The sequence below is a fragment of the Electrona antarctica genome (genome assembly GCF_951216825.1).
Source record: "Electrona antarctica genome assembly, chromosome: 10".
NCBI classification, from domain to species: Eukaryota; Metazoa; Chordata; class Actinopteri; order Myctophiformes; family Myctophidae; genus Electrona; species Electrona antarctica.
In genome coordinates this window covers 25,487,442-25,500,565 of record NC_136791.1, presented here as the reverse complement: position 1 = coordinate 25,500,565, position 13,124 = coordinate 25,487,442, and the positions used below count along the sequence as shown (strand labels likewise).

The window sequence follows — 13,124 nt, the reverse complement described above, 5'->3', positions numbered from 1 at the left end:
ACTTGTAACCATTGGCTAGATGTTAGAGAACAAGCTCGAGAGACCCAAACTTGGGAAAATAACCGAGACTCAAAACTAGGGACGATGACAGGGTTAATACCAGGCAAAGATTTGTGTCGATACGGTTTCATTTCTAAGCCGCGCCGGTGCAGCGTTTTGGACTTGGAGGAGCACCTCATGAAAGCAATGCAAAGCAGATGGAAGCCATGCACACACACACACACACGGTTGCATAATGGAGTCTGGGAAGCCAGCGGTATGAGTGGGCATGGTCTGACAGAGTGAACACCGCCGTCAGGTAGAGCTGAGCCGAGGCGTACAGTCTGCAGGAAAACAAGCATCTGCTCTGAAGAAAAGAGCAGAGCAAGTATTTTTCTTTGACTTGCTTTTACACTACTACGCTAATAAGTGGAAAACCAAACAGAGTTCTGTCTAAAAGCAAATAGTGAAGGGGAAAAAAGGATGTTCTAAAATTATTCTGGGGTGGAACATTAGCCAAAAATAGACAATGGTATATTTTTGCCAAACAGATTTGGTGTAGAGGTGAAAAATAGCACAGAGCCAACTCAGATCCAGTTTACGAAGTCTAGAGTCTAGAGGGTTTAGTAGTTAACCCATTAAGACCCGAGGCAGAGTCTACAAATGCCTTCTAAATCAGTAGTTCTCACACTTTCAAAGATTTCTTCAGTAAACCGCTTGAGGGCAATTCTAAATAAAGCAGACCTAGGGCCCTATTTTTGCCAGTGCCTTACCCCTTATCCCCAAACTTCTTTGACTTTTTCTTTTCTACCATTTGGAAAACATTTTTGAATAGTTCCAATAGCCGATTTACAAGTCCATAATGTGTTGATGTTGATCGGCTATTGAACAATTTTAAAATGTTTTCAAAATAGTAAAAAACAAACAAAAAGGCAAAGACGTTCATGGATAAGGTGTAAGGCACTGGTCAAAAATAGGGCCCCCACTAGTCCCCCCCTAGCAGGCTGCATGTGGACCTGACAGCAGCATGGCCTGTGGCCGCACAGGGCTAAATAATAATAGGTTTGTTTACATAATTGGGCTCCAGCCAAAGCCATGCTGTGTGGTGAGCAGTGATTGCATGCCTGGGAGCAGTATATGGCAGCCAGGAACAAACCACGTCCCCGTCCGTCCCCCTTTCAAGATTCTATCTATGGCGAGAAGCATTTGAGAACAAGGATTGCCATGGAAACGTGGTGTTCTATACATTTCCTTAGTTAAGGGCCCAAAAGAACAACATGGCAATAAAGAGCAGGTACAAAGATGTGACACTTCAACTAACTATCTGTTATGGACGGTCACTGCCGGGTGGAAACCTTGTGTGTCCAAAACTTTTGGGAAAATGGAGGGGATAAAAATAACCTGTGTTCCAGTGGATTCAATGTGATTATTTAGTCACAAGCTCTTGATAATTAGTGTGGTTGCCCAAAGGGCAACCAGACTATTGTTATTGTACATTTGGATACTTTGCCGCACTACACCTCCCACAGTTTTTGCCGCACACACGCGAGCTATAGGTCAAATTGACCGGCTTCATCGGGAATCGTGTGCTTGTATTTTGCTAAGAGATCCGTTGTATAGTTTAATTGATATTAATTAATTCGTTCTCCATAGACTTATTAATGGGGAAATCGAAGACTACATTTAAGTATTTTTTTCCCTTGGAGACCGTAAGCGCCATATTTACAAGACTTGGGGGGGAGGTTCATAATAATTATGAAAAATCAGTCGGCCTCATGGTGGCGCTATTACAGCCCACTTTGCGTTTTTCCCTATAACTCTTGAACCGTAAGTCGTCAAATCTAAATTTATTTTTCCATGGATTCCTTGGGTCATGATGCATTTCCACATATAGGCCACGCCCATTTTCGTCAGGGGAAAAAATCCTGCAAATTTGAATTTTCTCCAAAACACACTTTTGGCTCCTCCTCCTGCAGATTTTGTCCAAATCTCACAAAAATCGGCACACGTGATCTCCGGACCTATCTGATTAAAAGACCAACTGCATTTTGGTAGTGTGTATACTTCGGCCGTAATCGTCGTCCGAAGTTAGTAGGAGGGGCCTATTTTACAAAAAATGCCACAAATCACGAACGGAATGTCCAAACCAAATTTGAATCACATGTCCCGAGTGGTTCAATCAACCAAGTTCCAAAAGCAATTCCATTTTCATCCATAGGGGGCGCCGCAAATGCAAAAAATGTAACCGATTGTTGCAAAAACATGATTTTGGGGGGATAAATCCCCTCGAATTACTTACGCATGATCACAAGGTTGACGCGACATTGTAATTGGCTAGCAACATTAGTGGGAGGGGCCTATGTAAGCGACTGCGGCAACCACACTTTGCAACCTTTCCAGTTCATTTGAATAGAAAAGAGAGGTCGCACACAATGCATCGCATCGCGACGCATTGTGAGCTTGTAGATCAGCTATTTTCAAATGGTCGAAATGTATATAGGGTTGAAGTGGTTACAGTAATGTATGTTTTTCTAATCAAAATGTAAATCTCCAAAGTAACTAGTAACTAAAGTTTTCAAATAATTGTAGTGGAGTAAAAGTACAAATGTTGGCTCTGAGATGTAGTGGAGTAGATGTAAATATATTGGAAATTGGAATACAGTCAAGTAAAGTACAAATACTTCAAAATTGTACTTAAGTACATTATTTGAGTAAATGTACTTGTAGTTACTTTCCACCACTGGGTTAACGGCAGGAGGATGAGTTAACAAAACGTCAACAAAGAGAGAAGTATATGACCAAGCTGTCCGTCTGATGACAAAAAAGATTACGAAAGAAAGGAGAGAGAAGTATGACTAAGACACAGAAGTGGTCAATGTTATCCTCAACTTCATATTGACATCTGTTGTCCAGATCATATCTCACACCAGGGCTGCAGGGCTGAATCATTCAGGCCGCGGTAGTCAAGTCATACACCCAGCCAGGCCACCTTATCCCTATACCCACACGCGTGTACGTTTGGATTACAACAGAGCCATAGAGAGTAGACGGAGTTGCGACATTGAGGGGGCAGAAAACAGCCCGGTCACGTGGTTCATGTACTCGCGCGAGCCCTATCGACTACAATAGATTCTGTAAACTTCTGGTGTCCCTATTCGCCAATAGAAGTCTATGTAGAAGAGGACTGGCCCCATGAAGTGAACGGAGTTGTCGTAACTCGGTCTATACTCTATGGGCTCTGGATTACAAGTAGGGCTGCACGATATGGACAAAATTTCATATCTCTGTATTTATGCCAAATATTGCGATATCGATACACGATATTGCCGTTAACATTTCATATTCTACATTTTAAGTGTTGCAACACTTATCCATACACGTGTGGGGATTGAAAAACCATAAAACCTGGGTGATCTACTGTATGCTATCAAATTGTATGTTTATTCACGCAGCATAGTACTGTACAGTATATGAATGATACAGTCTCTGGCTGATTTTAGTTTCTACCCTTCTAAGGACCAGTGTTGGGTGTAACGGCGCTATTAATAACGGCGTTATGTAACGGACAACTTTTATTGGTAACGGAATAAAGTAACTACTTAGTTTTGCAATTTAGTAGTTAGTTACCTAGTTACATTTCCAAAAAAGTAATCCCGTTACTATAATGTGTCCCTGTTCATTTTGTTGGCAAGATTTAAAAAATAATAAAGCCCCAACTGCCCACGGAGTCTATTTCTCCTGCCTTCTGTGTGAGTTATCCTTCCAAGCCCACTATACCATGTACTATACATCCTGCGTCTACTACATCCTGTAGTTCACTTAAGAAATAAAAGTATTGTTACAAGTAGCTTTTATTTTGAAGAGGAAGAGGAAGTTGTTTCGGTTGTAGCCAGCTGCCATGACAGTCTAGTCGACTGTGCCGGGTGGTAGTGGAATAATAATAACAACATGCTTTTAGCCAAAGTTCATGAAAACCGCATGCGTCTATGACTTAAACAATGTAGGCTAAACACTTTGGAATTACGTTTAACATGGTATATCCTCCGTGGCGGCGTCATTAGGTGAGTACTAGTTAATGAATTGTTAAGTTTCATAGTATCATTCATCATCAACAACAGGCTGTTGTTGTTGCCCCCCCAAAATGAACAGGTTACTGCCTACAGGATTCTCATTCTGTTACTGTCACTGCCTGCAAGGATGGCCGCCGTGCCATTGCTTATAAACTATCTAATTCATACGTGGGTCGTCGTGGGTCCACGTGGAGTTGTTGTTGTTGTTAATGCGTCACGGCGCGCGGCGTGGAGAGGGGATCAGAGCGCAGCGCAACAGCCTAGTATGGCATATTGTAGTGTACTCTATGCACTCTCTTTCTGTCCAGTCCTACGTGTATAGGCTGGCGATTGTGGCAAATTATATTCATTAATAAAGAGAGAGCTGTAAAGGGGATATTGTCTATGGTCAGTTCATGGTGTGTATCATTCTCGTTTTTAACCGGGCCGTGATAATGCGGCGCAATGATGGTAGGCAGTAGCAATACAATGTAACCAATTTGCGCAAGCATTAAAAAAATGGGTTTTAATTGTCGGGTAACGGAAAATAACGGAAAATAATCTAACCTTTTACTTTTCTCAGAAGGTAATTTGTAACGGTAAGGGATTCTTTTTATGGGCAGTAATCCAGTAACCTAACGACGTTACTTTCTAAAGTAACGATGCCCAACACTGCTAAGGACCAGCTGAGACCCCAACTTTGAGAACCAATGGTGTAGTGACGGGCGGGAACCCCTTTTGGTGTTTTAAGAATGATGTTATACTTTATACTAACACTTTATTAGTATTATTATTATTATTTTTGGGCAACCAGACTATTGTAATTGTAACACTTTATTAGTGTGGTTGCCTATGGGCAACCATACTATTGTTCCCCTTACCTTTTCTTTTCATTCATTAGTGTGGGCAACCAGACTATTGTAATTGTAACACTTTATTTATTATTAGTGTGGTTGCCAGACTATTGTAATTGTAACACTTTATTTTTTACTAGAGTAAGACTTTTTTTGAAACGCTACTCCTCCCACAGTACGCACTTGAGCCATATGTCAAATCGACCGACTTCATCGGGAATGGTGTGCTTGCTATAGATAAATGTTGTATAGTTTAACTGATATTAATTAATTAGTGAATTCATTTTCCCCATTCACTTAACATGGGAAGATCTAAAAGTCCAACTCAAGTATTTTTTTCTCTGACACCATAATAGCTATAGTTACAAGACTTGGCAGGGAGGTTCATAATAATTACGAAAATGAATTATCATATAATTACATCGGTCGGCCTCAAAATTATTTTGTCCCTGGATTCCTTGGGTTATGACGCATCTCCCCATATAGGCCACGCCCATTTGCGTCATGATAGATTTTCCGCCATTTTGAATTTTCTCCAAAACACACTTTTTGCTCCTCCTCCTACAAACTTTGTCCAAATCTCACAAAAATCGGCACACATGATCTCTGGACCTTTCCGTTGAAAACACCACAGGCGTTCGGCCGTAATCAGCTTCTGAAGTTAGTGGGAGAGGGACCAAATGTCCAACCCACCCCAAATTTGAATCAGATATCGCGGGTGGTTTAATCAACCAAAAGCCAAAAGCAATTCCATTTTCATCCATAGGGGGCGCCGCAAATGCAAATAAATTAACCGTTTGTTGCAGAATTTCTTTTGGGGGGCATAAATCCCCTCTGAATTACTTACAAATGATCACAGGTGTGACTTGAAATTGTAATTGGCTAGCAACGTTAGTGGGAAGGGCCTATGTAAGCGACTGCGGCAACCACACTTTGCAATTTTTTTAAATTGCGACCTTTCTAGTTAATACTTTCCCTGCGTTCGAAATGTATAAAAACCCTTAGACATTTCGTCTAACTCTAATAGACTTCACTTTCACGAAGTAGTAAAACAATAAAATAAATAAGTATACGAGCATTGCCACATATTAAGTGGTGCATTAATTTATTTTTAAATCACACCTGTGTGAAGTGAGCGGTTCAACTGTACTGTGTGGGGGGTCCCCGGGAGGTCCCCGCAACATCCAGACCCCCAGGAACGCGCCCAGGGGGGCGTCCCGGTTCTGGTGAGCTGCCCCGCATCCGAAACCGTCGAGAAATGATAGTTACCATGTGGGGGTCCCCGGGGGGTACCCGGAACATCCAGACCCCCAGGACGCTCCCCTGGGTCTAATCACCCAGGGGAGCGTCCCGGTTCCGGAACTTCCGGCGAGCCTTCCCGCGTCCGAAACGGTCGAGAATTGACAGAGTTACCGTGTTACAGCTTTCTGTGCTCGGACATACAGACCATGGGACAGACACAGGGACATACACACATTGCTACGTAATGGAGCTGTTAGGCACCGCTCAAAAATAAAATAAAACATTTGGAATATGGAGATACAAGGTTTTCAGTTGTTGACAGTGTAGTCTAGCAGCCCCGCCTCAACACGTAACCAGTCTGTTTTAACCTTAAACTACTCAACTGCCTCTACACTCCTGGGCAACGGCATGCAAAGGATTAAATACTAGAGCAATGTATAGGTTACTCTTATTACACTGGTTGAATGCTTGATTCTGGTTGGTCAATCACTGAATTAATCTCTGTTCGATAACGACAGCTGAACTCAATAACAGACCAGAGCCAAAGCACATATGAACCTGCTTGATTGTTTGCTGAATCCAACATGATGGCAGCCATGTAAACAAACACACAATTTTACAGCTAAACAGCACTATTTGAAGCGTCTATTTTTAGACATAATGCAGTAATTAACCGAATATCGATTCTATAATCAACACCGGGTTGTTTTCCAAGCTGCCCGTGTTGCACTGGACCCACCTGGCATAAATGAATGGACTATACTTTAATTACCGTAAAAGCAATTACATCCTTTTAAAAATCAATCAAACCTTCTTCAGGGTGATAAAGACCCCTCTGATTTACGACGGGGTCTAATCACCCTGTTGGGGTCTATTTCTCAATCACCAGGCTGCTCCCCATTGATTATGCCTTTCAACCCTATAGGGAGTATACCAAAATATCCTTGAGGGGGTCAACATATGTGTCGCGTGGTAGCGGCCATCATACTTCTGGGATTGTCTGGTATGTTGTACATTGAGCGACTATCCGTATACAGTACGTTCTTTTTTTAAAGACAGACAGGCAGTATGTACTGAGCAGACTTGCTCAGTACATAAGTGCCACAGCAGGTCACGTCGCGGGCAATGAGCCAGAAAACGGAATTAGATTTTTCAGCTTTCCAGCATGGAGACGGCATCAAGGAACCCAGATTGACGAGTTTACAAAGAGACGTAGGCTGGCTTGGATCTCGGCTGTACGGCGCAGAGACATCAGACAACAGACCACCGTCACTCTATTCTGAGTCATGTAGGCTAGAGTTTAAATCCCAGAAACAGGGCGCCGCTAGCTTTTCAGACGGCGCCCCCCTCTTGGTGACGTACACGTTTTTACAAACTATATATACTTTGTTGCCCCAAATCTCTTAGACGAAAATAGCTGAAAATGTAGATTGGCTATTTTCACCAAATGTATTTAACCCATTAAAACTGGGAAAGCCAGTGAGAAGCCAGTAAAACGCAAGCGCCTAGCGGTCCTGGCACCTAGACTGCTAATCCAGCCTGACAGCGTGTTGCGAGTTCAACTCCCGATCCTGACGACCTTTGCTGCTTATTTTTAAATCTTCGCTTCTGGAGGTCCCTGGAACAAAATATTTTGCGATGGGGGTCGGCAGCCAAATACATAATTTTGGGGGTCTTTGACATGAAAAGGTTTGAGCACCATTGATAATAGCAACATAGGTTTTTCAACCTTGTCAGAAAACTGTTTTAGAAGACATTATATCGCCCTCAGGTCTTAATGGGTTAAAAACAACAACAACAAGACAATATAAACAGTGGTATAATGTTCAGACTACTGGAGTCCATGGCTCCATGCGTCCATGCTACATTCTTTGATATGTCTGGAAGGAGAACATGTGTGCAGTAGTCAGTACAAACATTAAATAAAAGACGCCATTGTTTTAAAATAGCAGACAGTCAGGCACCCGAGCTGACCTTTGAAAAGACAATCATTATTGAACTGAGAAATGCCAGTGGAAGGGGCCTAGGAGTCGTGGTGGTGAAACACAAACCACAGCAATGATATAAAATGCCCACATCACGTTGCGGGGCTTACAGTATACTGTAGGCTACTGTATTCACATGAAGTAAAATAAGTATTTTTGCTAATGGTACAAGATACCAGGGTTGTGGATATTTTTTTTCCTATTTCACCCATGTGATTTGAAAATGTTAATAAATAAAATAAAATAAATAAAATATTTCAGAAATCAGAGCAAAACAGACGCACAGACTCTGTGCAACATGCAACAGTTGGCAGGAGCAGCATAGCATGTGCTGCCTCAATGTCATTAGGGCTTGTGGTAGATGCTTCTGAAGGTGTATTCTATTTATATTTATAATTGTTTGACCAATTCAAACACGTTTCACTCTTTATTCTATTGCAAGCTTGACTACTTAGAATGCTCTTTAAATCTTAAAATAATTAGCTATGAGCTCACAACCTTGCCACAGCTTGCAGATAGCCTATTTTCGGTGCGCTATATACATGATTCCATAGAAGACAATGCATTAGCCTCGTAGAATAATTGCCTACGTCATTGTTTTGGCCAAATTGACATTTCTGCCTTAACTCTACAATCCTAACACACACTGCTGCTTTATTGTGCCTGCCTTGTTGCCTTTATGTCCTCCGCCTATCAGAATTCTTGTTACATTCCTAAATCAATATCTGCCTGGAATGTAAGCATTCAAGCAGGCTGACATTGGCAATATTAAGGCATGGTGAATCAGCAGTTAGTTAGGCAGGTGCAAATAAACATGACTTAGGCTAAAGTTGTTCTCATGATTGTTTAAAGGACCACTTCACCACTTTTTAACCCATCTTCAAATAATTATAATCTTTTTTCCTCACTAATGTTCATGATAATATTATGCCACAATTATTTTTCTACTGAGTCTGTGTCTCATAGGAGGGCTGTGGGCAGTTCAGAACACGTCCACCAGTGACATCATCGATGGGGAATCCAAGCTAATAGAAACTGCAGGTTTTTATATTCCTGAAAAAAGAATATTGTGCCTAACGATGATGTCACTGGTGGACATGTTTCTGAACTGCCCACAGCCCTCCTATGAGACACACACTGAGTGGAAAAGATTTGTGGTATTTTATCATGAACATTAGTGAGGAATATGAAGATAGGTTGAAAAGAGGTGAACAGGTCCTTTAAGTCAACTAGGTGACTTTGGCAGATAGTGATTTTTCATTTCTTCTAGGCAATTATGCTATGAGGCTAACGAACCGAAGTGACTGAGAACTTTAATCTATGTGTTGGATGCAGATACGGGGAGGCCGGGCTCTAGTGTCAGTCAGATACCGTGTGAAAGCCTTTGAATAAGCACTGCGAAGCACCCCGTGCCCGGCCCGCTATTTACCCAACTCCACTCACTCGCACAGGGAGGGATCGGTGTTGCCAGAAATAAGCAACCAGGGTCTAGGAAAACAAGCGCAAAAGAAGTGACTAGGCTACGGCTATTTGAAAGTAGACTATCTACAAGCTCACAACTCACTGCTAATCACGATTCGATGCATTAAAGGACCACTTCACCACTTTTCAACATCTCTTCATATAATAAAGCCTGCCGTTTCTATTAGCTTGGATTCACCATCGATGATGTCACTGGTGGACGGGTTTCTGAACTGCCCACAGCCTTCCTATGAGACACAGACTGAGTAGGAAAAAAATGGTGGTATTTTATCATGAACATTAGTTAGGACTAATTATAGGAAGAGAAGTTGAAAAGTGGTGAAGTGGTCCTTTAAGAGCTGGTAGAGCTGCAAATTCTTTTGTTTGTTTTTTTATCATGGAGGAAAAAAAGTAATTTTGGAACAATTTTTGAAAATGATCTGGGTGGCACAAAACGTTTTAAGATGATGTTCTGCGGAAAAATACATATTACTCTGGAGGTCCTTGCCATGAAAATGTTTAAGAACCACTGCTTTAAACAAACATTTAGGAAGCAAGCCCAAAGAAGCAACAACAGAAACAAGGCAAAAACCTGCAACCACCAATATGTTTACAAGCCACTTTACAGGAAAAAACAATCCCCAATTGCTTAAAATAAGCGCACATGGCAACACTAACAGGGAGGGATGGGGTTACGCAACAAATCATGACCACTGGCATTCCACTGCCCAGGAAGAGGGACTCTTGACTCAGCCCCTTGGAAACAAGGCTCCGTTGTGAAGGTAGCAGGAAGGAAATACTGTTAGGAGCCGCCGGAGATCGGACACCATCTTCTAAAGTTAACTTAGCGGCAGTCAGGTTTGGGCTTTTGAAGAAACAAACAATGCCAAACCAACCGTGAAAACACAAACATAATTCACTTACATTTACTAGGGATGCAGGGCATTAATTTAATAGCATGCCTAACTACCCAGGGACCACAACGTTTATAGCCAAATTGGAATGGAATCAGAAAAGTCTGACAGGTGTATCTTGATGACATGACCCTGGAGATAGTGTTTGAAGAAAACACAAAATAACCCGAACCGTCTAAAATAATGAAAATGCGATGCATTGTGATACTTTGCACAATTGCACAACACACAAAAAAGATGTGCATCACTATGATCGCTGAGAAAATCTAACTCGGTTCCACGTCAACGGCCAAGCCAAAAACTGTGAATTGCACCGCACACATCCACACACGAGGTGTAACCTTTAAGCAACACTTCTGCTTCAGATCACACAACGTTACAAATGTTAGTTAATCAGTGCACTGCACGCACGTGGTGATGAGTGGCGTTGCAGCCCCATGTACTGTATAGACCGTCAACTTTGTTCATGTGCTTTGAACTCGGGGCCCATCTGCCACGTGTCCCCCAAAAGGGTCAGCAGGAACTCCAACATCACCCAGAAGCCAAATTCCAATACCCCAAATCTCGGCCACTCGCTCACTCCAGCATTACCATCTTGTGGACTTACATGGAGGTCTTTAAATATGTGGCCTGAATACCATTAGGTTGAACTCTAATGAACAAACTGCAATGATTTACATTCAGACACTGACATTATGTGATTATCTACACGATTTCAGCAGGTCACCAATTTCACTGTAACACCACCATGCTGGAGTTAGCGAGTGTGAGTGGCCAAGATTGCCTTGCCTTGTATATGGGCAATTCTTCTTTAAATAATTGTTGTGACACATACACAAGCTAAAATGACATAGATGCTTTCCCGGTTTTAATGGGTTAATTTACCGTAACAATAGACAATAATTAAGCTTGCGATGCAACTCATCCCAAGCTTGTAGATATGCTATTTTAAGCGTAGAGATTTGGTGTAGAGGGGGAAAAGGATAGAAAGCATAGAAAACTTGTTTTTTGACGCAGGAGACTAGACATGAAGTCACATGCAAGCATACACTCACACATTCACAACCGCTCTGTAGTATCTGTGATAATTAGCCTAGAATGTGATCAAAGGCCACATGAGAGGTGATAATCCCACAGCTGTCCAGGACAGAACTAATCCGCACACAGCCAATGCCCTGCTGGGCTCCCTGGAATTCAGGCCATTGGGGCAACATGCAGTGGTGCTCTCCAATGGGTATCTGTGGTGGGCATCAAATAATGTTTCCTTATCCCATTAAGGCCTGAGGCCGATTCTACACATGCCTTCTAAAATCAGTAGTTCTCACACTTTCAAGTTGTTACAAAAATGTTCAAAAATAGCAGATGTACAAGCTCGCAGTGTATAGCACATTGGCTGGCTATTCAAAAAATAGCAGATATACAAGCTCATAGCTTGTAGATCTGCAATTTTAGAAAAATCGTGAACCTTTTAGCAAATCTTTGAATATATGTTTTTTTTTAAAGCGAACAAAATATTTTTAGATGGGGCTCGGCCACCAAATACATATCATTTTGAGGGTCCTTGACATGAAATGGTTTGAGGACCACTGACATAGCAATATAGCAGGTTTTTCAGAAAACTGTTGGGATTTAGAAAACATTTGTAGAATCGGCCTCAGGTCTTAACTAATTTAATTTGCTGGGGACCCCCTGGAGCCCCCTCAAGGACCACTGGGGGTGGGGGGTCCCCTGACCACACTGGTGAGAAGCAGCGGTCTAGGAGGCGACACTTACACAACCCATATTCCAGTGATGGTCAGAGCTGGCAGGCTGACCGGGAGGATCATCCACAGAGACATCTGCGGTCAGCGCGTTCCCAGACAGCAGCAGCACACCTGTCCTCCTTCCCTCTTCCTCTTCTTCTTTTCTTCTTCCTTTTGCTCCTCGGCCAGCCAACAAGAAGCACTCCCTGCTCATCGGGTACCACTGGCATTTAACTCCGGATCAGTGGTATCGTCTCGTTTGCATCACGAATGGACAGCGGAACACGCAGGAGGGCCGAGTCGTGAGGCAGCCTGGCCAAAGGGACAGTTTACATGTTAGGCATTTAGCAGATGTTCAGCAACTTTCAATAAGCATAGTATTATTATGGCAAATAGAATGCAGATAGAGCCTATTGGCAGGGACTGCTCCAGGGGGGGGGCCTCTGGTGGAGGCTTAGCCCCCCCTAAGCCCCCCCCTCAAAACAATCCCAATTGACTGACTTCTATGCAAGCCAAGATCCATTAGCCCCCCTCTAAATAGCCAGCCCCCCCATAGCACCCCCAGTCACAATTTTCTGGATCCGCTGCTGCCTATTAGTGCCTCAAGAAATGTAGAGGTGAACCATGACCCTAGCATCCGTCTTAACATATATGCTAGATCTAAATAGCATCCTGTACATTGAAACTATAGGATACCGACGGGTAAACAATGAACATCTAGGCCTATATCTGGGCAATATTATGCAAATTGCAAATAACAATATGTACATGAATTGAAAGTTGAAACTATGGAATAGTAATACCAGGTAAACAATTAACCTAGCATCTGTCTAAAAAAATCTGAATAGCATTCTTAAACTTCGTGGTCTAGACTAGTAAGACAAAACAACAAGGAAGG

General features: G+C 42.4%; 1 protein-coding gene across 1 annotated transcript in view; it reads right to left on the bottom strand.

Moving 5' to 3' along the window:
• The window catches only part of LOC306931359 (transmembrane protein 150A), a 52,738-nt gene that overhangs the window by 38,651 nt on the left and 963 nt on the right, over positions 1–13,124 (bottom strand). Inside the window, exon 2 of the mRNA XM_079512725.1 lies at positions 12,258–12,538. Coding sequence (XP_079368851.1) covers positions 12,258–12,322 — 65 coding nt within the window. The 5' untranslated portion in view covers positions 12,323–12,538. The remainder of the gene's footprint in view (positions 1–12,257; positions 12,539–13,124) is intronic.